The sequence below is a fragment of the Peromyscus californicus genome, unplaced genomic scaffold, assembly GCF_007827085.1.
Source record: "Peromyscus californicus insignis strain IS unplaced genomic scaffold, ASM782708v3 Scaffold_12__1_contigs__length_115047231, whole genome shotgun sequence".
Lineage (NCBI taxonomy): Eukaryota > Metazoa > Chordata > Mammalia > Rodentia > Cricetidae > Peromyscus > Peromyscus californicus.
Window position 1 is genome coordinate 1,763,838 of NW_026294413.1, and position 21,263 is coordinate 1,785,100.

The window sequence follows — 21,263 nt, forward strand, 5'->3', positions numbered from 1 at the left end:
TGCTTGTCTTTGTAATTAATAGGAAACCCCCCCCCCCCGCAGTGTTAATACTGAAGATATTTTTGCCCACTGCAAATAAACACTCCTGTTTTCTCTTTTATGTTATTGTTGGGGTTTTTGTTGTTGTTGTTTGGAGGCAGGGTGTCCCGTAGCCAGTGCTGGGATTGTAGAGGTGTTCCACCATAACCAACTTAGCACCTGACATTCAAGCCGTCCAGTGCTTCTGACCTCTGACCAAAGATGGCCCCAGGCAAAGTGGGATGAAGTGATCACCCTTCAGCCCGATCCCCATCATGCTCTGATTGGTAGGGAGATCATTACAACCAAATTGATTTGTTCCTCAGATGATATAAATCAAAATCAATCAACACCCCCCCTCCCCCCAGGTAAGCCATCCCAAATCATTGTGGATTGTTAGTAGGCACATGAGGCCTCTGGCAGGGTGCTGGTTCCCTGTGAGGGAGGAGAAGCATGAGCAGATACTGCTTAGGCCCTGATCTGGTTTTGGCTTACCCATCAGGATGAGATATCCGCAAGGACTCCTTGAGGACATGAGTACCACTGTGCTCAAAGCATGGCTAAAGGACAAGTGCCTGGCTTCTGGTGCCAGGGAAACTCAGGCCTCTTCAGGGCTTCTCCCATCCACTGCTGAGCCAGATGTTTTACCAGGGAGGGAACAAGATGCGGTCTTTCCATCCCAGGCTGGTCTCAAATTCTCTAGTAGCTATTTAGATGAGGCTGGCTTTGAACTCTTGTCCTCCTGCCTCCGCCTTTCAAGTGCTGGGATTGTAGGCACGAACCATCATACCCAGATTTGAACACTAAAACAAAAGGGATTAGTAGGGGTACGCTTGCCCACCTCCTTCCCATCCCCCGAATTCTTAATCCTTGTCCCTAGTAAGGAAACTCAGATGCCATCTGTTGGAGGGAGGATGTGGTGTTTTCCAGAAAACCTTGACAGAAGTGTTGAGGTAATCTGAAAGAAAAATACAACTGCTGGAGAGAAGTTTGCCTGAAAATACATATTTTGCAAATATCAAAAAAAAAGAGAGAGAAAAAGAGAGAGGGGGATGAAGGGAGGGAGGGAGAAAGAGAAAGGAACGGAAGGAAGGAAGGAAGAAGAGAATGCAAGCCTTGTCTTCCTTATGTCCAGTCTCCAATGGTTAGATAGACCTGCTCTTGGATAGCCTTTGAGATTCTATTCTGTGAGCTCTCTCTAATTACTCTTGACAAATGTTATTGAAGTGCTAAATGCTTCTTTAAAACACTTGCCATAGGTTTATTTTTCATTTGTTTTTATGTCAGGCAGTATAATCTTCATCACTTAAAGAATTGAGATTGTCTTTAATAGTTTTCCAAAATAGGGGTAGAGAGACAGCTCAGCTGTTAAACACTGAGCTCCCAACCAGAAGGACAGTAGTTTACCAAAAGAAAAGCTTTGCTTTAGAAAATGAGTTCACTTGTTTAAAGTTCATTTCCTGGCAGTTCTGTGCCTGCACCTTACCCACCCTGATAGAAGGGGCTTCAACAGCCTGGTCCTTTTGGCTTCATCCTTGGCTCTTGTCCGAACTGTTCCTTCCCCTTCAGCCCTTCCAAGAAGTCCTGGTGCTCTTTCCCTGCCTCTTCGTAGCTTGCTGGTCTGCATTGGCTTTGGTTGCTTCTATTCTAAGAGGGTTTGGGGTTCACTCTGTCCAAAGCCACAGCTCTAAAAAGCTCCTCTCCTTATCCCAGCGGGAGGCCCATAAAGCCTGGATGCTCTGATCACTTCCTTTCTTGCCACTGGGCCTCAGAAGCAGGTGCCCCACCCCCAAGGTGTCCTTGGTCCTTTTCCTGCCTGTCACTTTGTCCTATTTCTAGAAGCACTCTGGGATTCATGAAGGGACCTAACAGGGAGCCACACTTACCATGTGCCAGGCTTTGTCTGTAGCTGCATCTCTCATTACTCAGCGTGCCCTTGATTGACTGAACTTACCTCTGAGTGTCCATAACTCACCCTCCAGTGATCCACCATGTTCTCTCCAGGTTCATGAAGCTTGTTTTGCCCCTTGCTTCCTGTCCTGGTTGATACCATTTTCGTGAAAAGTCCCTGACAATTTCGGAAGGAAGGGTGGACTGCGGCTCATCCTGGTAGGGAAGGCGTGGCAGCACAGCATGAGCTAGCTGGGCATATCCAATCCGGAAGCAGAGAGAAGTGAATGATAGTGCTTAGCTCACTTCCTCCTCTTTATTAATGAAAGACCCTGGAATGGTGCTGCCCACATTAGAGGGAGTTTGCCTCAGTTAAGAAGACTGTCTCCTGGCCGACTTTAGATCCTGTCAAGTTGCCAGGACTAACCATCACACTTGCCTCTCTAGGTTTCCTCTCACACATGCTCTTGCTAGGATGGCTTCATCAACCCATTCTGTCCTCTGATCTCTGCATGACCCCATGGATTTCCCAGTGCACCTGTAATGGGGGATTACAACTACAGGAGACAGTACACTTCAGCCTTTCATGTGTAAAAGGAAAACTTAAAGCATTCTTGTTCAGCTGCTGACCATACACACCCTTATGAAACATATGTATGTGTACTAATTTCCACAGGCATGGAATTTTATCTGTCCTTTGAGGAGCGATTAATCTGCCATCCTTTAAAGTGATTTGATATATGTGACATTTGGGTGCCAGTTAGTAAAGGACACCCCACAAACTAGAGCAGTACTCATGAGCAGAATTCTGTGTTTTTCCTTACATTTGGAAAACAATTATTGGGGTAATCAGCCTGGAAGAAATGAACACAAACTTTATACAGCTTCTTTGTCACTAGGGGAAAGACGGATAAAAAAGGTAGAGTTGTCAGTGTTGGGAATGAGGAGAGAGAAAGGATGGGAACTGTGATCTGTTTTACCTCATTGATCACTTCAGAAGCATCTTCACCTCACAGGTTATCCCTCTAAACCAGTTTGAGTCAGGGAAGAGATGGCAGAGGCAGCTCAGAGGCATTAACCTATCTTTTCCTGCCTAAACTTTTAACATAGTTTCTACTTTTATATCTTTTGTGTGTCCAATCAGATTTAAATTTTTATTAATTTATTATTATTATTATTACTATTATTATTATTTGTGTGTGTGCACATACATGCATGCTTGATGTATGTGCATGCCTTGTGATGGGGGGTTAGGACATGCATGCCATGATCCATATGCTTGCTAGAGGACTCCCTGAAGTTTGTTCTCCCCCTTTTTATGGGTTCTGAGGATTGAACTCAGGTCCTCCAGGCTTGGGCAGCAAGCACCTTTAGCCACTGTTCCATCTTACTGGTCCCAGGACTTATTTTTTTTAGTACTGTGCACTATGAGCTGGTAACACTTTCAATTGAAAATCTCCCGTGGGACATGAGAAACCTGGGTCACAGGTGTTCTTGGGTGTAGTGTGTTAAATAACATTGCTTTGCTAGACATGTGCTGTGCCCAGAACAGTCTGTTCAAACAGCCCGGGTTCTCTTAAAGCAATGAAGTGAAGTCCTGGACCAGTGAGGGTGAAGAGAACGAACCAGCTGTAAGATAACACCGTCGGGTTTGAACATGAACTGCCAACATGATGTCATAGGGGTGGGTCTAGTGAGTTGCTTGCTTTGTGTCTAAGGAACATTTTGTATATCCAAAATTTAGGAATGCTTAAATGTTTTTTATGTAAATCTTTCTCCCCCTTCTTTTAAGGTCGCTGGTGTTGTTGGCCGTGCAGACCTCCTGTGTGCCCTGTTCTTTTTGTTATCTTTCCTTGGCTACTGTCAAGCATTTAAAGAAGGTAAGCATTTGCCTTCATTTGCCTCCTTCTTCATATCTCTGTCCTTTGGAACAGTGTTTTAACAGACAGTGGATTAGTCTGTTCATGTAAGGTTATTGTTTGAGGCGCAGTAGGTCAAAGGGTTAGACTCTTCACACACGTGTTTATTTCACTACCCTTTTCACAATGCAGTATTCTAAGTCAGTGATGGAGAGTCCCCACACCAGTGTCCTGGTGAGCAGCGAAGCTGAGCAGAACTACGGAAGCACTTGTGTTAGCGAGGGGGCTGTTTTATTTCCAGCAAAATTACACAGTTGCACACTAGCTTGGGACTCTGTAGACATCGTATGTGTTTATGGCCATGCTGTCCCATCATAATTTCCAGGGGTGAATTGAAACAGCCTGTGAGAGTCTTCGCTCCATTGTCCCAACCCCCTTCCTGGCCTGTAGGCTGAACCTGAGCTCTGGTTATGTCTCTCGTTCCCTCAGACATGCAGCTCCATTTCGACATGAGAGGGGACTCTGCCCCGTGCCGATGATGTCTCCTGTGGGTAGGCGTGACCATACCCCACACCCTTGTGTCATTTTTTAAAAATCATGTCCAGACAAAGAAACACTGCATATCAGTTGATACCTAGGAGGAGTCTGGGGACAGGTGAATGGAATAGCTTCAAGTGTAGAGAAAGCAAGGAGCCACTCCTCTTCCCGAGACCAAAGGTGAACACGGCAGAAAGGCACACCTCCATCAGTTCCTTGGGCAGGGTCTTGCCACTCGTGGCCTCTCCTGATGATCTGGGGAAGTTGTACCTGCCACAGTCTCACAGCACAGCTGTAGAGGTGGCGGCACCAGTCAGGTTTTCCGTAAGATTATGAATCAGGAATCAGGAGTCTCCCCTCTCATGGACATGGTTATTACAGCTAATGTCACTTCATGTTCTAACATTGGCAGTTCAGTCGGAATCTGCAGGAACATAGGAGCTTCTCAGCTTCAGACTTTTTCTCCAAGAAAATTAAAACTTCAGACTTGTAGGGGTTTTTTTTTTCAGAAATGTCTCTTTAAGTCATAATTTATTAACCTTAACATAGCCTTATTAAAACAACTACTTGCAATTAAGAATAGATTTGAGTCATCAGAAGTGCTTTTTGAAGAAAGTATTTATATTAAATATTAAATATCAATAGATTTAACATGTAGAATGCATCATATAAAACCTCCCACTGCTTTTAAAGATTGCTCTTGCAAAGTCATAAGGAAAATCACAACACTAAAAAGTCCTTCTAATGAGTGAACTGATTAATTTGTTAGGATTTTGAATGGAGTGTTCTTTCAGATAGTGAAAAAAAAAAAAAAAACTAAAGCTACTTTGTATTCCCTTCCTGGATTCTTTATTCTTCTGTGTTCCAATTCATGAATTTGTGCATTAATATTTATATTGTATATGTATATCTGTTTTCAAGTTCCTTTATAATCATAAAATTGTTTCTAAGGACCATCCATACAAAAAGTAATTGGTTTATGAAGCCTTTGGGACTGAGAGTTTAGCTTGGTAGTGGATCATTTTCCTGGCATAGAGAGGCCCCAGGTTCTACTCCTAGTGCTGTAAAGACAAAATGAATACACATGGAGTCTTTGGAACCCGATGGTGAGGGTGAAGGTACTTCAGTGTGTGATAGTTTTCCAGTTTATTCATACTTTGATTCCTGGGAAGTCAGTGAAAAACTGTTAGCCATATACTTTTCTTTTTTGGTCCAGTGACACTATTTTATCATTTATACTGCATTTACTTTAGCATGAAAAAGAGATGATTAGGCCTTAAGTTCGTAAATATCTCCAGTAAAGTTAACTTGGACATGTTTCCTGTCTGTAGCTCAGTGGCAGTGGTGGCATGGGCTCATGTGGAATACGTGAGAAGACAACACAGTGGATGTGGGAGCCTTCACAGAAGCCCTCTGTCTACCTCTTGTCTGTAGTCACCTCATCTCCCTGGAATTCTGGTTACTGATTAACTTGAACTCATTTTAAGACGGGAAAGAGTAGATCAAATGGAGCCCGCAGAGTTGTTCCACTTGGTCTCTGACACTTTGTGGTTGCGTCTTTGGGAAGTACGAAGCTGTGGTAGTTGGTAGTTTCAGTCCTTAGTGCCTTGATCCTGGAAGTTACTCTCAGCCTTGGATCTCTGTATCCTTTCTGCCCCCTAACTGTTCACTTGCCCTGGCATGCTTGAGTTGGAGATACCTTAGTTACTGCAGAGTTTAAAGTGGGTGGTTGAAATCGCCATCTCTAGAGTCTTCATCATTGTGAATTAATTTCACTGCTGTTTGTCAGTGCTCCTGGTTTTTCTGTCTGCGGAAAGATGGAATTCTGCCTTGCATTTCTATGGCATGTCCAGAGGTTCCAAGTCATCTGAGGGGGTCTTACATACACTGATTAGTTTCCTGGCAGGGAAGCCCTTCTCTCTCTTGAGCAGGGTCATAGGCCTGACCCCCACTGTAGTTACCTAAGGACTTTGTGTCCTGATGGGCAGCCTGCCTTGCTTCTCCGGACCAGGGCATAAACCAGCCACCCGTCCCCAATCACCTCCCATCCTGTCCCCTGTGCACCACCAAGTGTTCCCTTGTCTCTTGACAGAGGTGCCATGTCTCCAAGAACTTTTCTATATTTGTGGTTTTCTTGACTTTTCCAAACATGTCAAGAGTAGAATGTTCTGTAGGAGTAAGTACTGGCTCCTTGGAAACACCCTTAAGCACCATGTTGATGTTCAGCTTAGCATATATATTACCTAAGACTTATCTCTTTTTTTTGGGGGGGGGGGTTGAGACAGGGTTTCTCTGTGTAGCTTTGGTGTCTGTCCCGGATCTCACTCTGTAGACCAGGCTGGCCTCGAACTCACAAAGATCCGCCTGCCTCTGCCTCCCGAGTGCTGGGATTAAAGGCGTGCACCACCACTACCCGGCTGCATGCAAGGTCCATAAACCTTCACAGAGGAAGAACAGAAAGTTCCCTCTGCATGAAAGATGTTAGTGAAACGTGCTTGTGGTCTCTGATACTGTTCAAAAGTACCACAGGGACTCGTCAATTCATCCCCTCACCAATCAGTCACATTTTAAAAGCATTTCTTGTGCTGGCCCTGTGTCTAGTGCTGGGATTACAAACCTAAAAAGACAAAGTCCACGCAGCCCCAGGGGGGTTACAGTCCCACGTGTATTATATGTGTGTCTGTTAGGGAATAGTATCTTAGGGTGTGTTACTGTTGCTTGTGTTGCATTTGTTTAACTCTGAAGCTGTTACTGTGTCTGTGTAAAACACCTAATGGTCTAATAAAGAACTGGCCCATACCAAGGCAGGAGAAAGGATAGGCAGGGCTGGCAGGCAGAGAGTATATATAGAAGCAGGAAACTGGAGTGAGATCTAGAGCCAGAGAAGGAGGAGGACCCGGGGGCAGCCACCCAGCCACACAGCAAGCCACGGAATAAGAGTAAGGTTTACAGAAGTAAGAGGACAGAAAAAGCCCAGAGGCAAAAGGTAGATGGGATAGTTTAAGTTAAGGAAAGCTGGCTAGAAACTAAGACAAGCAAAGGCCAGGTGTTTGTAACTAATAATAAGCCTCCGTGAGTGAATTTATTTGGGAGCTGGTTGGAGGGCCCCCCAAAAGACCAAAATCCCCTAACAACATATATGTGTATACATACACATCATATTTAAGTATGTAAAAATACTTTTTTTCAAATGTTCAGCATCACACCTAGGGATTTACATGTGCCAGTCAAATGTTCTACCACTGATTTACATCTCTAGGCCCAGTCCAAGATGTTCTGATTAAAATACAGCTTACATTATTTAGAATGCCCAAGGAGCTGAGTGATCCACTTCTCCACTCTTCCTCCTGAACTGGTCCTTCCTTTCCCTACCTCTCTGCATGTGCTCAAGAAAAGATACCTTTTCGTGGCATTTTCAGAATAGATGGGGGTGGCCTTTGCACCACTAATACCTTTGACACCCTGTCGGGTTTCCATCAGTCCAGCAGAACACAGCTTTTCATATTAAGAGGCATTTGAGTGTCTGTGTTTCCATGTGTCTTAAATCATCAGTTTTCTTTTCCCTAGCTTGTCAATTCAGATGAACGTAGGCCAGGCAGTCCTCATGGCTTCACGCCATAGCATAATGTTTTGCCTGTGTTTGTGAGTACAGCAGAGAATCAAAACTCTTTTGTAGTAGGAGTGCAGTTTTTACTGGAATGAAAATAATCATGCTGTTTAATGTGGAGGCTTAATGTTTAAAGCAACCAGCTCAAAGACCTGGTCTTTGTGCTTCGAGAATTTGAATATATAAAGTCAATAAAAAGGAGGTCCGGTTTTAGTTACATGTAAATTTGATATTTGAGAGAGGTTTTTACATGGGAACTGAGTTAATACTGTTTTATAAGGGAACAGAAATTAAGTGCTCTGAATTGACTTAACCTGTTAGAGGGCTCTCTGAGAGGCTATATAGCTCCTTTTTGGTAACCTCATTAGCTTTCTTTATAGGCACAGTCTGTATGATTATAAAGTCTAAACAATCTTTAGGCCCGAGTTTATTAGAGGCAACTCTGCTAAGCTCTGATGCCCTGGCATTTTCAGAGAATGGAGGGAAATCTGCTCACTGTCGTTTCCAGGGCTCTGCCTGGTTTTCTTTTTCTTTTCTTTTCTTTCTTGTGCTGTCATCGTATAAGCTCTTTTGGAACAGAATCTTTTTTTAAAATGAAAATGTCCTTATAAAGGCATCAGACATTTACTTAAAAAAAAATCATTAAATCAGATGAATTGAAGGTACATGGAATTTTTTTTTTAATGCCCAAACTAAAAATGTGCTATTCTCATGAGGTGTTTTGTCAATACCAAAAGCTCCTTCAAAGCCCGCTATTTCAGGCTGGAGACAGGTAAACCCTGTACAGTAAGCTTGCTAGAATGTGGAAACCAATCCCATTCTTCGACAGTTGCCTTAAACTAGGACTGGGAGTCTCCCTCGCACTGGGAGGAGGGATCTTCCAGAGAGGGATGGTCTTGCTACATTGCTCTAACACACACTTTAAGTCTCAGCTCAGCCAGATGCCAACAGGATCTCAGAGCTCATTTGCTTTTAATTCTTAAGCCTTTTTAACTCTGCTGCTGTCTGTTGTAATTCAGCCAGGAACCCAGAGTTTTCATCCCCTTTCATTTCATTTAAGATGTGTTTTTTTCTTTGACTTAGAAATCATGATGCTTAAAAAATAAGCGTACCCAATGGGGTTACTCATACCCGTCACCTTATACTCTGGAGGCAGAGGCAGGGGGATTGCAAGTTTGAGGCGAGCCTAGACTACTACAGTATAAAAAATTGCCATAAAAATAGTTAACTGCCTAACTGTGTCATATGGAAATATGGAAGCCTGTTTTTAGGCCTGAGGTCATTGCCAGTAGACTGTTGAGCATGGTGTTCTATATGTATCTTTCTTCTCTGCCTTCATTTCCCTCGGTTCCTCCCTCGCTTGAATTTCTCCTCCCTGTCTGAGGACAGCAAGTCCGACTCTCATTCTATGCATGGAAGCAGGCTTGCTTGGTTCCAGTACTTGGAACACAAGTCTGATGCTCATTGTGTAGCTCTGGCAGCTACAGAGTTGTGACCACCTGTCGTGGTGGCGCGGTTCCCACACACACCATGATGTGCCAGTTTCGCTCAGCGGAGCTGCCAGGCAGAGGGTGGTGAAGAGGGCTAGCTTGTACAATGTGCTGCTTTTGCTGAAAGGAGAGCCTCCCTCTGGAAGGAGTGCCAAGTCGGAGGCACATGCTTCATTAAATTGGTCACATCTGTTGGCACTTGTGGGTGTTAGTGCTGACAAGTGTCTTTTCCTCCACTCCTTCAGCATTTGCCTCCATTGACCTAAGGGACTGCATCATCTTAGATGATAGAGACACGGACTGAGGCAGGGAGGGCGTGATGGAGGCACATCTCCTGCGTTCTGGATCTTAAGCTGTCGGTGTTGGTTGTGCTGGGTAATTGTCCTGGAAAGTGATCTTCCTCGAGGTGAAAGATGAGATGGCCACAAATGGTTTTGTCATGCTCTCCTGCAGTCTTCTGAGCTTAAAATCTAGCAGTCTGGACAGAATCGGGGCAGTGAACTCCAGCAAAAGTACTTGTATAGAGCTGTGTACAAGTTAGAATTACCTGTCTTAGGGAGACCTTATTTCTGCCCAAAGATATTCATAAATGCAAATGTATTAGAAGCAACATTTGCTCCAGAGTTTATTTTTACTGTCTCTTACAGTTGCTTCTATGTTTAAAATTAATCCATTTTCCTTATGCTTTTTATATTACATATTTTTTAAAAATTAAATGGCCTCTTACATGTTAGGGATACTTCCATCCTGGAGAGGTTTGAAGGCTAAATTAAAAATGAAAAGACTTGCCAGGCGTGGTGGTGCACGCCTTTAATCCCAGCACTCGGGAAGCAGAGGCAGGCGGATCTCTGTGAGTTCGAGGCCAGCCTGGTCTCCAAAGCGAGTTCCAGGAAAGGCGCAAAGCTACACAGAGAAACCTTGCCTCGAAAAAACAAAAAAACAAAAAAAAAATGAAAAGACTTGAGTTCTAACTGTATTTGTTTACACTGAGAAAATTACTAACTTTCTGGTGGTATTGTACAATTGCATATGAAATGTGGAGATATAAAAGACTAATAAACATGGAACTAAAAGGGACAGTTAACTCAGTATTATGTGCAAAGTGGCCCAGTGTTTCTGTCACTGTACTGAGATGTTCATACTTGGAATGAGAGTTGCTAGCATTGGTTGCCTGATTAAAAACCACCACAAAAACATGAAGTCTAAATTCACCTAGGTTATGTTACCTATTGGCCATGATTAGCAGTAGTTGCTTTGATAAACCAAGATTAAAAGTAAATCTTAATTTAGGGGAATTGCATGGATAAAACTACACTAAATGGGGTTGTCCCAGAACTCAGAGCCAGTTTCCCAGTTTAAGTTTTTACCCACCCTTGGTGGGTAAATAGAAGCATTTTGCTGATATTGTGTAGGTTGGTTGACCTTGGTTTATAATGCACAGACATACTATGTGTTTGTAAAGAAGACCCCCCTCGACTTAAATGATAAGATTTTAGAGATTTATTTGTTTATTATTTTGTGTACGGTCTGAGTGTATTATGTGCCACATGTAGGCAGGCACCTGTGTGCAAAAGCCAGAGAGTGTGGGATCTTCTGGAACTGGAGTTACAGGTGGTTGTGAGATGTCTCATATGGGTGCTGGAAATGAAACCTGGGTCCTCTGGAAGAGCAGCAAGTGTTCTTAACCATCTCTCCAGCCCCAGACAATACGGGTTTAAAGATGAAGCTTTCTAGTGTAGATTCTGGAAGACACCCTAGCATGTGTGCTTGCTTGGTCGTATGGCTCCAGGTAAAATACTGGTAACTCTGTAGCAAAGAATAGATGAGAAAAAGTTGGATTTAAATCAGCAGACTCATCTCATGCTTTGCAAGATTTCAGAGGTATGACTGGAATACAGACATAGCACTGTGCAGGTCATTTCATTTGTGAGCTGAGACTCTGATCATGAGGTCTGTAGACATTGCCATGTAATAGAAAGATAACAGGGGTCTCCTTGTCCTTTTTCGTTTCCTAGTGTCTAAGTTACAGAAAGAAACAAGTGGGCTGGAATGTAGCTTAATTGGTAGGGTGCTTGCATACCATACATGAAGCCCTGAGTCCAGTCCCTAGTTCCCATGAACCGGACCTGTAATCTCAGCATTTGAGAGGTAGAAGGAAGAGGATCAGAAATTCAGAATCATTCCTACTACATAGTGAGTTTGAGGCCAGGCTGGGATATGAATCCTTGTCTCAAAAAAAAAGTAATTAGATGAATTTTAGTGTATCAAAAATACAATTTTATATAGAATCAGTATAAAATGTAAAATATTTTACATTATTTTTTCATACAAAGTCTTCAGAATCTCAGCTGGGACTAGATAAATTTCAAGCGCTTGTTAGCATTAATGTCTTGCTTCTAGATCGTAGCAAGTCTGAAGTGTGGCTCTCTGCAGGTAAAGCTGTCTCCAGGTTAATAACTGACCATTGAAGGGTTGCCTTTGATCCGAAATGGCCGCTAATTTCAGAGTCAGTGCCCAATAGTAACTGGTTACCGATGCTGAAGAAACCTGAGCAGAGAAACGGTGTCTTTATCACATAGGTTTTTGCCCTGGGTGTGTTATGTCAGAAGCCAAAAGGAGGATGCGGTGAAGGAAGTGAGACTGGGCGACATTTCAGTGCTTTCTGATGCCGGGATAAAGCATGACAAAAGCAAGCTGGAGAGGAAGGGGTTTATTTCAATTTACACTTCCACATCACAGCCCCTCCTTGTAGGAAGCCAGGGCAGGAACTGGAGGCAGGAGCTGGAGGCAGGAGCTGACGCAGAAGCAGGGAAAGATGCTGCGCAGTGGCTTGTTCCCTGTGTTCTTCAGCCTGCTTTTTTGTACGACCGTGATGATGATACTGTTTGTTTATAATGCGCCAACCCTCCCTCATTGGTCATCAATCAAGACAATACACAGCAGACTTTCTTCAGACCGATCTGATGGAGGCATTCTCTCAAGAGTCCCTGTTCCCAGATATGTCAGGTTTGTGCCAAACTGACAAAAAAAAAAAAAAAAAAAAAAAAAAAAATCCAGCACAGGGCATGAGGGGTATAGTACAGTTGTGAAGTGACCCTGGGGAAACAGCTTGATAAAGCCACAGGCTATGTTTTCTGTCTTGTTTTTATACATTCCGTTAAGTCTGTGTTAGCCATCCATGAAGATGTCTGTTTTGAATTCTAGACTAGATAAATGGGTCGTGAGTCCTTCAATTTCACAACCACATAGATTTTAGCTTTGTGCTAACAGGGTGCCTTCAAGAGTCATCCTTTGCATGTTTTAAAGGGGGAACTGGGACTTTGTTTCCTATTACATCCCAATGGGGGAAAATTCCTCATGTTGTATTTAAGTAAAACATGAAGTAATTCCATTTTTCTAGGAAGATATGTAAAATGATTTGGGGATGTGTAGCATGAATCTTAGAGTCTTATTAATAAAATCAAACCCGGGGCCAGTTATTGAGGTGAAATGCTGGATGGTCAGAGAGACAGAACAAGCCACAGCTAACCTCACCTGGCCAACTTCTCAGCTGGTCTTGTTTCCTCAGACTGGAAGCCTCTGTGTCCTCATATCCAAATGGCTCTCAGCTGAACTGTGCTGCTAGAAGCCTGAAAGCTTAACCAGCCAAATGCTTCTAGTTTCTGGTCCTCACGCCTTATATACCTTTCTGCTTTCTACCATCACTCCCTGGGATTAAAGGCGTGTGTCACCATGCCTGGCCGTTTCCAATGTGGCCTTGAACTCACAGAGATCCAGAGGGATTTCTACCTCTGGAATGCTAGGATTAAAGGTGTGAGTGCCACCATTTACTAACCTCTATATCTAGTGGCTGTTCTGTCTCTGACCCCAGATAAGTTTATTAGGGTGCACAATATTTTGGGGAACACAATACCACCATAGGGATGTGCTTTTAAAATTATGAATTTGGGAAATCATTATGTTTTGGTGAGAAGTATTAGGTGAGAATGATTTATAAATCAAATCCATAAAAATATAAATAAAACAGAATTGGTGGTGAAAGGCAAAGCTCCACAGTTCCAGGATGGCTATACTAACTATATAAGGTCATTGAGTCGCGTAGACTTCGGGTCTGGCTAATCTCACTGTATAATGTTTTTTATTTGCAAGTTCTTTACAAGAAGTTTTAATAATTAAAAAAATCAAGTCCAGGTCACATGTTGAGGTAGAACAGAATAAAGTGTGTTGGCAGTTATAACTGTATAGAACAGTTAGGCTTAGAGTTTAGTGGACATAATTACAATGGAATGAGGCTGGACTGCAGCACCACGTGCAGGGTCTGGTACATACAGAACCTCAAATCGGAATCTTGTAGCTTTTGGTAATGGTGGTGGTTCTAATTGTGATCTTTTGGTATTACATGTATATGAATCATTTTTGTAAGTAAAACCATCCTTCATTTGTTTGATAGAACTGGATAAATGTGTAATGGTTCTTACTGGAGAAACATTGAGACTTCTAGGCCTTCAGCCACCTGAACAGCCTGGAGCTTAAGCCATAAAATTCAGAAAGGCAAGCTTATGCTCAGCATAAAGAATAATATTCCTAATGGACCAGAACTTAAATGAAATGGGCTGTGTTATGAGATGCTCACGCCTGTGCTGAAGTTACTCAAGTCTAGGCCAGGTGGCCCCCTGCTGGAAGCATCCTGGAAAGGATTCTCCTTCATCCCCTTAGAGTCAGTCGGGTACTGCTGCTGTCTGGTCTCTACAGTTCTCAATGGCTCTTGGCTAGGCAGGGTGCTGGCAATGTAGCTTGCTGCCAAGGTGATGTTGGGGGTCTGTAGTGTCCAAAAGATCTGGGAAGCATGTTAAAAAAGCTTAAGGATGCTAGTTGCCATCCTTAGGATTTCTGACTCAGTAGACCTGGATGGGTTGTAATTCTGCATTTTTAGCAATACCTAAGCTCAGGCTACAGGCCCTCAACCTGAGTAGCACTGGTTTAGGCCAATGGTTTCCCAATAGGCATGGTTCCGCCCACCAAGGTCATTTAGCAATATCTGCAACGCAGTTGGTTAGAGATGCTTCTGTTTTCTAACGAGTAGACGTGCACCTAAATTTCCTGTGATATGTAGCATTGCCCCCACAGCAAAGCATCAACCAACCAAATGTCTAATTTTGAGAAATTCTCATGTGGGGCACTGAGAGAAAATCCGGTCTCTATAATATACTGAAGAATGTCCTGATGGATTGTGGGTTATGATTATGCAGTTTATAGGCCATGGCTCCTCCTAACTTGATCTGGGGTGTCAGTTAAGGACACCTATCTACAGGCAATCAGGCAGGCAGGCCACTTGCTGTTGTAACTGCAGTAAAGCAAGTGAATTTGGAAGGGAGACTGGCTGGGAGAGTGGGGATGTGGCTTCACAGCTTAAGTGACATTTGACAGCTTCATAAGAAGGGCAGGATTTTGCCAGAGGCATACTAGCCCAGGGGAATGGGGCAGGCAAAGCAAAATGGGAATCTGTTGAGTTGGCTACTATGTCTGGGATTGAATACAGACCAGGGAAGCTAGAGGGGTGCCAGGTGGTCACAGTAGCAAGGCCACTAATGAAAGCCACACTCACAAGGGTTACCCTTAGCCTAAAGGCAACAGCAGGTGTCAGTCCTGGCAGAAAATGGTGCTGCTCACGCTTTTGTGAGCTTCCAAGGGGTTCAGCTAGCTATGGGCTTCATCACCTTGAAAGGTATCTTAGCCCACACACAGAGGGCATGAGGTTGAGATCACTTCTGGTGCACTCCAGGTCCCAGTGATTATTGGCAGGACATGAAAGACTTCCATCATGGGGCTTTGCCAATCAGTCCTTAATAAGTCACAGGATTTATATCCAGTCAGTGTTTGCATGTGCATGTGTGTGTGTGCGTGCGTGCGCATACATACACAAACACACAAGCATGTATTGCTGGCTTCTGGAGTGAGCAGTTTAATGAGAACCATGGTGTACCCTAGAAACTCCACTGCATGCTTCACACATTTTATGCCAGGATGATTCCCCAGCCACTCGCCTTGACTATTGCATCACTCTGACCTCAGGAAGTTGCAGTGGTTTGCATGCAGCATTTATCAGCTGCCCCTGTGGTTTCCACACTAGATCAAGTGAGTTTTTTCAAGTGTTTAGTGTTTGATCTGGTTTTTGTATGTACATACGGCTAAGAACTTGGTTCTACAGTGGAAAGTGAGACTTCCTTCCCTACTCCATTTTTTCTTCACTCACTAATGACTACAGTAAGTTTCTTATGTATTTCTAGAGGTGTGTTTTGCTTCCATGTAATTTATAACATAGTGGCAAATTATTCCACTATAGGTTTTCCCTCTCATTTCCTAAGGTAGGTTCGTTACCCCATCTTATAGATGAGGGGAGTAAATGGAGGTAACTTGTTAGATGCTGTGTGTTAGTAATGAATGGCAGAGCACAGTCCTTGTGGTAGTACCCAGACACGCTAATGACTGGTTCTCCCAAGAAGATGCAGTGTTTGTTCACTTAGATGAGGACCTAGGGCTTCAAAGAGTGGGCAGGGGTGAGACCTGCCTGTGACCTTGTCTCCTTCCAGCTGTTCAGCTCTGGCCACTAGATTGTATTTTCTGATGACCACATACAGCAATGGGTGTATACCTGCCTCCTCAGAAAGCAACTTGGTGGCCACTGGCCGCCACCCCGACCTCCAGGTTTCTCGTCAGTTTACATGTTGAGTATTCTTTGGACTTGCTCTTGAATGCTAAGCCCCTATAAGGGTTGCAGCCCAAACAGACCCATGACCTTTACTGGTCTAGAGTGCTAGGACAACAAGCCGTCCATCAGTAGCCATGCACCCTTCGGTGATGGAGTCAGAGCCATTGCACACAAAGAGGAGCAGAGGCCAGTCCTCATCACTGGCATAGGAGACTGGGAGGTGTGTGGGCAGTCCGAGCTCCTTTTTGTGATAGCAGTGGGGACCGTTGGAGTCATTCTGCAGTCAGGTGGATTGCTCGCAGTGTCAGAGTTCTCAGTACCACTTGTTAGAATGGTCCTGTAGTGCTGTGTAGCTAGAGTTTTCCTGCCTGGCCCACAGTCAGGGCAAATCTCTCTCACCTGCCAGTCCCACAGCCGTCAGACCCGACCAAGTAAACACAGAGACTTGTATTGGTTTCAAACTGTATGGCCATGGCAGGCTTCTTGCTAACTGTTCTTTCAGCTTAAATTAATCCATTTTTATAAATCTATACCTTGCCACATGGCTCGTGGCTTACCGGCATCTTCACATGCTGTTTCTCATCGTGGCGGCTGGCAGTGTCTCTCTGACTCAGCCTTCCACTTCCCAGCTTTATTCTCCTCCTTGTCCCGCCTACACTTCCTGCCTAGCCAATGGCCAATCAGTTTTATTTATTGACTAATTAGCAACACATTTGCCATACAGAACATCCCACAGCAGTGCTGAGCAAGTAGGGAAGAAGAAACTTGCTCTGTGGAGACTCTGGATTGTGGCAGTTTTGTGGCCAGAGCTTACTTACAATGCTTCTCAATGCCTTAAGATGGGACATGTGTCCTATTTAGAGAGTGTTGTCCAATCAGAGTGCAGAAATGCACGTTGGCCCACCGTGGCACCAAACTCAGGTTAGTGACTCTGTGAGGTGCATGCTTGGAATTTTACTTCCTGGTGCTGACAAAACGGAACATATTATTACATGACTTATATGTTTGTCTGTTACTGGCAGGTAACAAGGAAGGAACACATTCTTCCACCTTCTGGGTATTGCTGAGTATCTTTCTGGGAGCAGTGGCTATGCTGTGCAAAGAGCAAGGAATCACTGTGCTGGTAAGAGTTCAGACACAGACAGAGCCTGTCTTTTGTACACATCCATTCCCTCCGAGAGAGACACTGGGCCATTCCACTCCTGTGGCCTCCTCCGCTTCTGTATGTCATCGACAGCCTGAGGCTTTAGCCCTTTCTGTACTAACAGTCTTGGCTGCCACAATGCCAGCATTTCAGATGGAGAATTGATTGGTTCTTCTGACTGTGACTAGTGAATGGTGGGAATTGATCTGTGGGAAGTTCTTAGGGAAGGGGTTTAGTTCCTCCTTGTAGAGTGGTCCCTTAGAAAAAGGTAAAAGAATGGTTTGCATTTCCTGGGACACTCTCATACTTAGCAATCCTGTATACAAGGAACTTTGCCAGCCACGAAAACCTTGTAGGCATCCACACCCTTGGCTCTTCTCCTCACCCAAAAGTGAGATTTGAGTCAACGCTGGAGACACCTTGACCTGTTGAGCCCAGTTCAGGGCTTATTTTGCTTTTGTGGTTCCAGCAAACAAACTCATACCTTGTGCCGGCTGGGCAAGCACTGCACCACTAAACTGAATCCTCAGTCCCGGCTTCTTTAACATTGTGCATTCACAGCCCATTTCTATCAGGGATATTTTTACACAACCCCAGGTATATAATACAGGTATATAAGATAAGCTTACAAATCAAACATTTACTAGTGACAAATCATAAATTTATTTTAAAGCAATTCTTTGGTATATTACAATATTACCATCTATTAAGCAGGGTATATTTGCATGCCGTGAGGTAGATATATTGGTCTAACAAAATCCAATCTAACGAAACACTAATTTGATACTTTAATGCTTTTGAATGATGATAGCAAAAGATTAAAAGTGTTTATTTTCCATCATTAAACCATTATGTTTCTGTAAGAGCAGAGAACTTGGTATGTAAAGAGACTATAATTCATGGCATGAAGTAGTACAGAATCTGAGCCATGGTAGTTTGGGCATTGTGTGGTGTGATGGAGTGCACAGAGTGGAGAGTGTGTTTTGTGTGTTCAGAACCCAGGCTTTAGTGAAGTTACACAATGGGCTCTGGGTGGGGGCTCCACAAACACATTGGACTCATTATGTGTTTTGATTTTGATTTAATTTTTGGTTATTATGTATTCAGAAACTTTTTGACGTTGCCAGGTTTTTTGTGTTTAATTATATGGCCTCACATGGGATCATGACCCACAGTTTAAGAAGCTTTGGCCTAGTTAGTGTAGTATTTAAAGAGGTGTGTAGAGCGAGGAGATGGCTCAGCAGGTAGAGGTGACTGCTGCCAAACCTGATGATCTGAGTTTGGTCCTTGGGACCCACATGGTGGGAGGAGAGGACTGACTTACAAGTTGTCCTCTGACCTGCACCCACCCACCATGGACTACATGCCCATCCACCCCAAATAAATTTCTTAGAAGGCTCCTTCCATGCAGGATGTGCCTCGTCACACATTTACAGTTCTGAGAATTGAAGTTTCTGTGGGTATATATAGTACATGTATCATCTTCACTGTTTTTAAATTGTGGGATACATTCTGTTTAGTAAAATACAAGAAAAGCCATGTTCATAGAGCAAATGCTCAGTGAGTCTATTATTGGGAGAGAAAACTAGTCATTAAATAACATGGATGCTAGTGAGCTAAGTGCTGAATGTGTTATTCTGTCCAGCCTCAACTGCCAACGCTAAAGTAGGCAGGAGAGGGCTCCCCTAAGCTGGTGGGCACATACTTCTAGATCTCATATGAATAGAAGCTGGGATTAAGTCTGAGGAACAGAGACATATTAAAAAGCCCACTTCCCTCCTCCTCCCATAGAGCCTTTCTTGGCCTTGTATCATTACAGGAAAGCTTAGAAACCAAGGATACGAGCCAAGAGATGAAAAGTGAAACGTGGTAGTTGAGTGACCACACAGGAATAGGTTGGGAGAGAAAGAACAGTCAGAATACGAGGCTTGATACAAGTCAAAGCAAAGATTAGTGATTTTATCGAGCTCTGTCTATAAGGCAGAGGTTAGCAAGCACGGATGTGATGAAGAATTACTGTGTAAAGATACCTAAGTCTCGAGCTAGAGATGGCTCAGTGATTAAAAGCACTTCTTACAGAAGATTCAGGTTCAGCTCCCAGCACCTACGTCTGGCACCTCACAACTGCTTGCTTTAGTTCCAAGAGAACTTCTGTGGGCACCAAGCATGAGTGTGGTACATTTACACACATAGGCAAATACTTATATACATAAAATAAATAAGTTGTGTGGTTTTATTTATTTATTTATTTATTTATTTATTTATTTATTTATTTATTTATTTATTTATTTTGGTTTGGGGTTTTTTTTGGGGGGAGGGGTTGGTTTGGTTTTGGTTTTTTGAGACAGGGTTTCTCTGTGTAGCCCTGGCTGTCCTGGAACTCGCTCTGTAGACCAAGCTAGCCTTGAACTCAGAGATTGCAAGTGCTAGAATTGAAGGCATGTACCACTACCGCCGAGCAGTTTTGGTTTGGTTTGGTTTTTTAAAGATGCTTAAGTCTCCTGAGTTAGTTTTTTATTTAATGTTTACTTTAGAAACTAGCCATAGTGACTCAAACCTGTCATCTCGGTTCTCAGGAGACTGAGTTGGGATGATTGCCTGTCTGGAGCTAGCCTGGGCTACATAGTAAGTTCCAGATCAGCCTGGGCTACAGCATGAGTTCCAGCCTTCAATTGTTTTTCTTAACCTTGTCTCTGTGGATATTTTAATAAGCCAGCTGATTCTTGTGGCAGGGGAGTCCTATGCATTGGAAGTCATTTAGCAGCATCCCTACCTGTAGCCAGTAGAAGCCAATAAGAATCCCTTAGTTGTCCTAAAATGCCTGTGGAGGTTGCTAGGCACTCCTCTGACAGAGACATCCTAGTGCAGGCTGCTGCTCTGAAACCTGATACTAATATCAAGTGTGCTTGAGGACTAGTGGTATCCACAGCAACAGCAGCATCCCAGAGCTGGCTAGTTCAGGGTCTCTGCCCCCTCCTCAGACCTGCTGAGTAGGAATCCCATTTAGCTAGGTCTGCAGGTTTCTCCAGAATTATTAACACATTAGAAGCGCTGAAGATTAGGTTGGATTTAAATAGACTCTGAGCATTTTGATGGTGCCTCTAACTTGGACAGAGAAGTGAGTACCAATCTTGTGTTTGGCTCAGCCCTCCTGATCACATGATTCTGTTACCCTTCAGTGGCAGTCCCACAGCTCCAGGCGGAGAAGTAAACAGTGTGAGAAGGTAGTAGCAGCAGACAAGGAGTTTCTGTCTTCTGGAAAACAGTTTACAGTCAAGCAGAGATGGTCTTCCGTGACCCATGATGATCGCGTGTCACATGAGTGAATAAAATCAGTATTCTTTGAAATGTTTAACCCGGCAGTGGCCTGCAGATTGGATAATTAGTGGCTCCCAGCATTTGTGGGAGAGGGTTCAGTAGCAGGGCCATCCTTGCTCTGAAAACCACAAATTACCACTGGCTTTGATGACCCCTGATCTTCTTTGCCACAAAACCCCATATTAAAAAGAGGCCCAGTCATGCAAGGGCAGCTTTCACCAGACATACTGGATGTTCTGACCCCATTAGGTAGATTGGGCAGTGGATTCCAGTAGATGATACTGCCTTCTGAAGTCATCCACAGAGTAAAGACTAGATCCAAGGCGTAGTACACTTTGAATGGCTGTCAAAACAGCCTGACCATCATGGTGTTGCGGGAGCCATTAGTGTAGGCAGAGCCATGGGAGCCACCCAGTGATTTCACACAGGTCATTCGTTGTTCACTTAACAACAGTGAGCAGTTCTACACAGTATCTAAGGAGGCTTGCTTGTGCATGCATTAGCATCATTTATATGCAGCGTCAAGAGTCGCTTTAGCAGCTGTGCCACAGCCAGAAGGAAGGGGACACAGAGAGGAGAGAGTCCAGCTTTTAAACTAAAGCTACAGAGGAGTGGTTCACTTCTTCTGGCGCTCCATATGCCACCCACGTGACCTGACCTGTCCTTGGATTCTCTTCTCTGCAGGGCAGAC

At 43.8% G+C, this 21,263-nt stretch overlaps 1 protein-coding gene across 4 annotated transcripts in view; it reads left to right on the plus strand.

Annotated features, from left to right (window-relative positions):
• Positions 1-21,263, plus strand: part of Tmtc4 (transmembrane O-mannosyltransferase targeting cadherins 4) — a 64,261-nt gene that overhangs the window by 14,425 nt on the left and 28,573 nt on the right. For all 4 annotated transcript variants that reach the window (XM_052732377.1, XM_052732378.1, XM_052732379.1 and 1 more), the window contains exons 5-6: positions 3,701-3,788; positions 17,133-17,233. In XM_052732377.1, the coding sequence (XP_052588337.1) occupies positions 3,701-3,788; positions 17,133-17,233 (189 nt within the window). The remainder of the gene's footprint in view (positions 1-3,700; positions 3,789-17,132; positions 17,234-21,263) is intronic.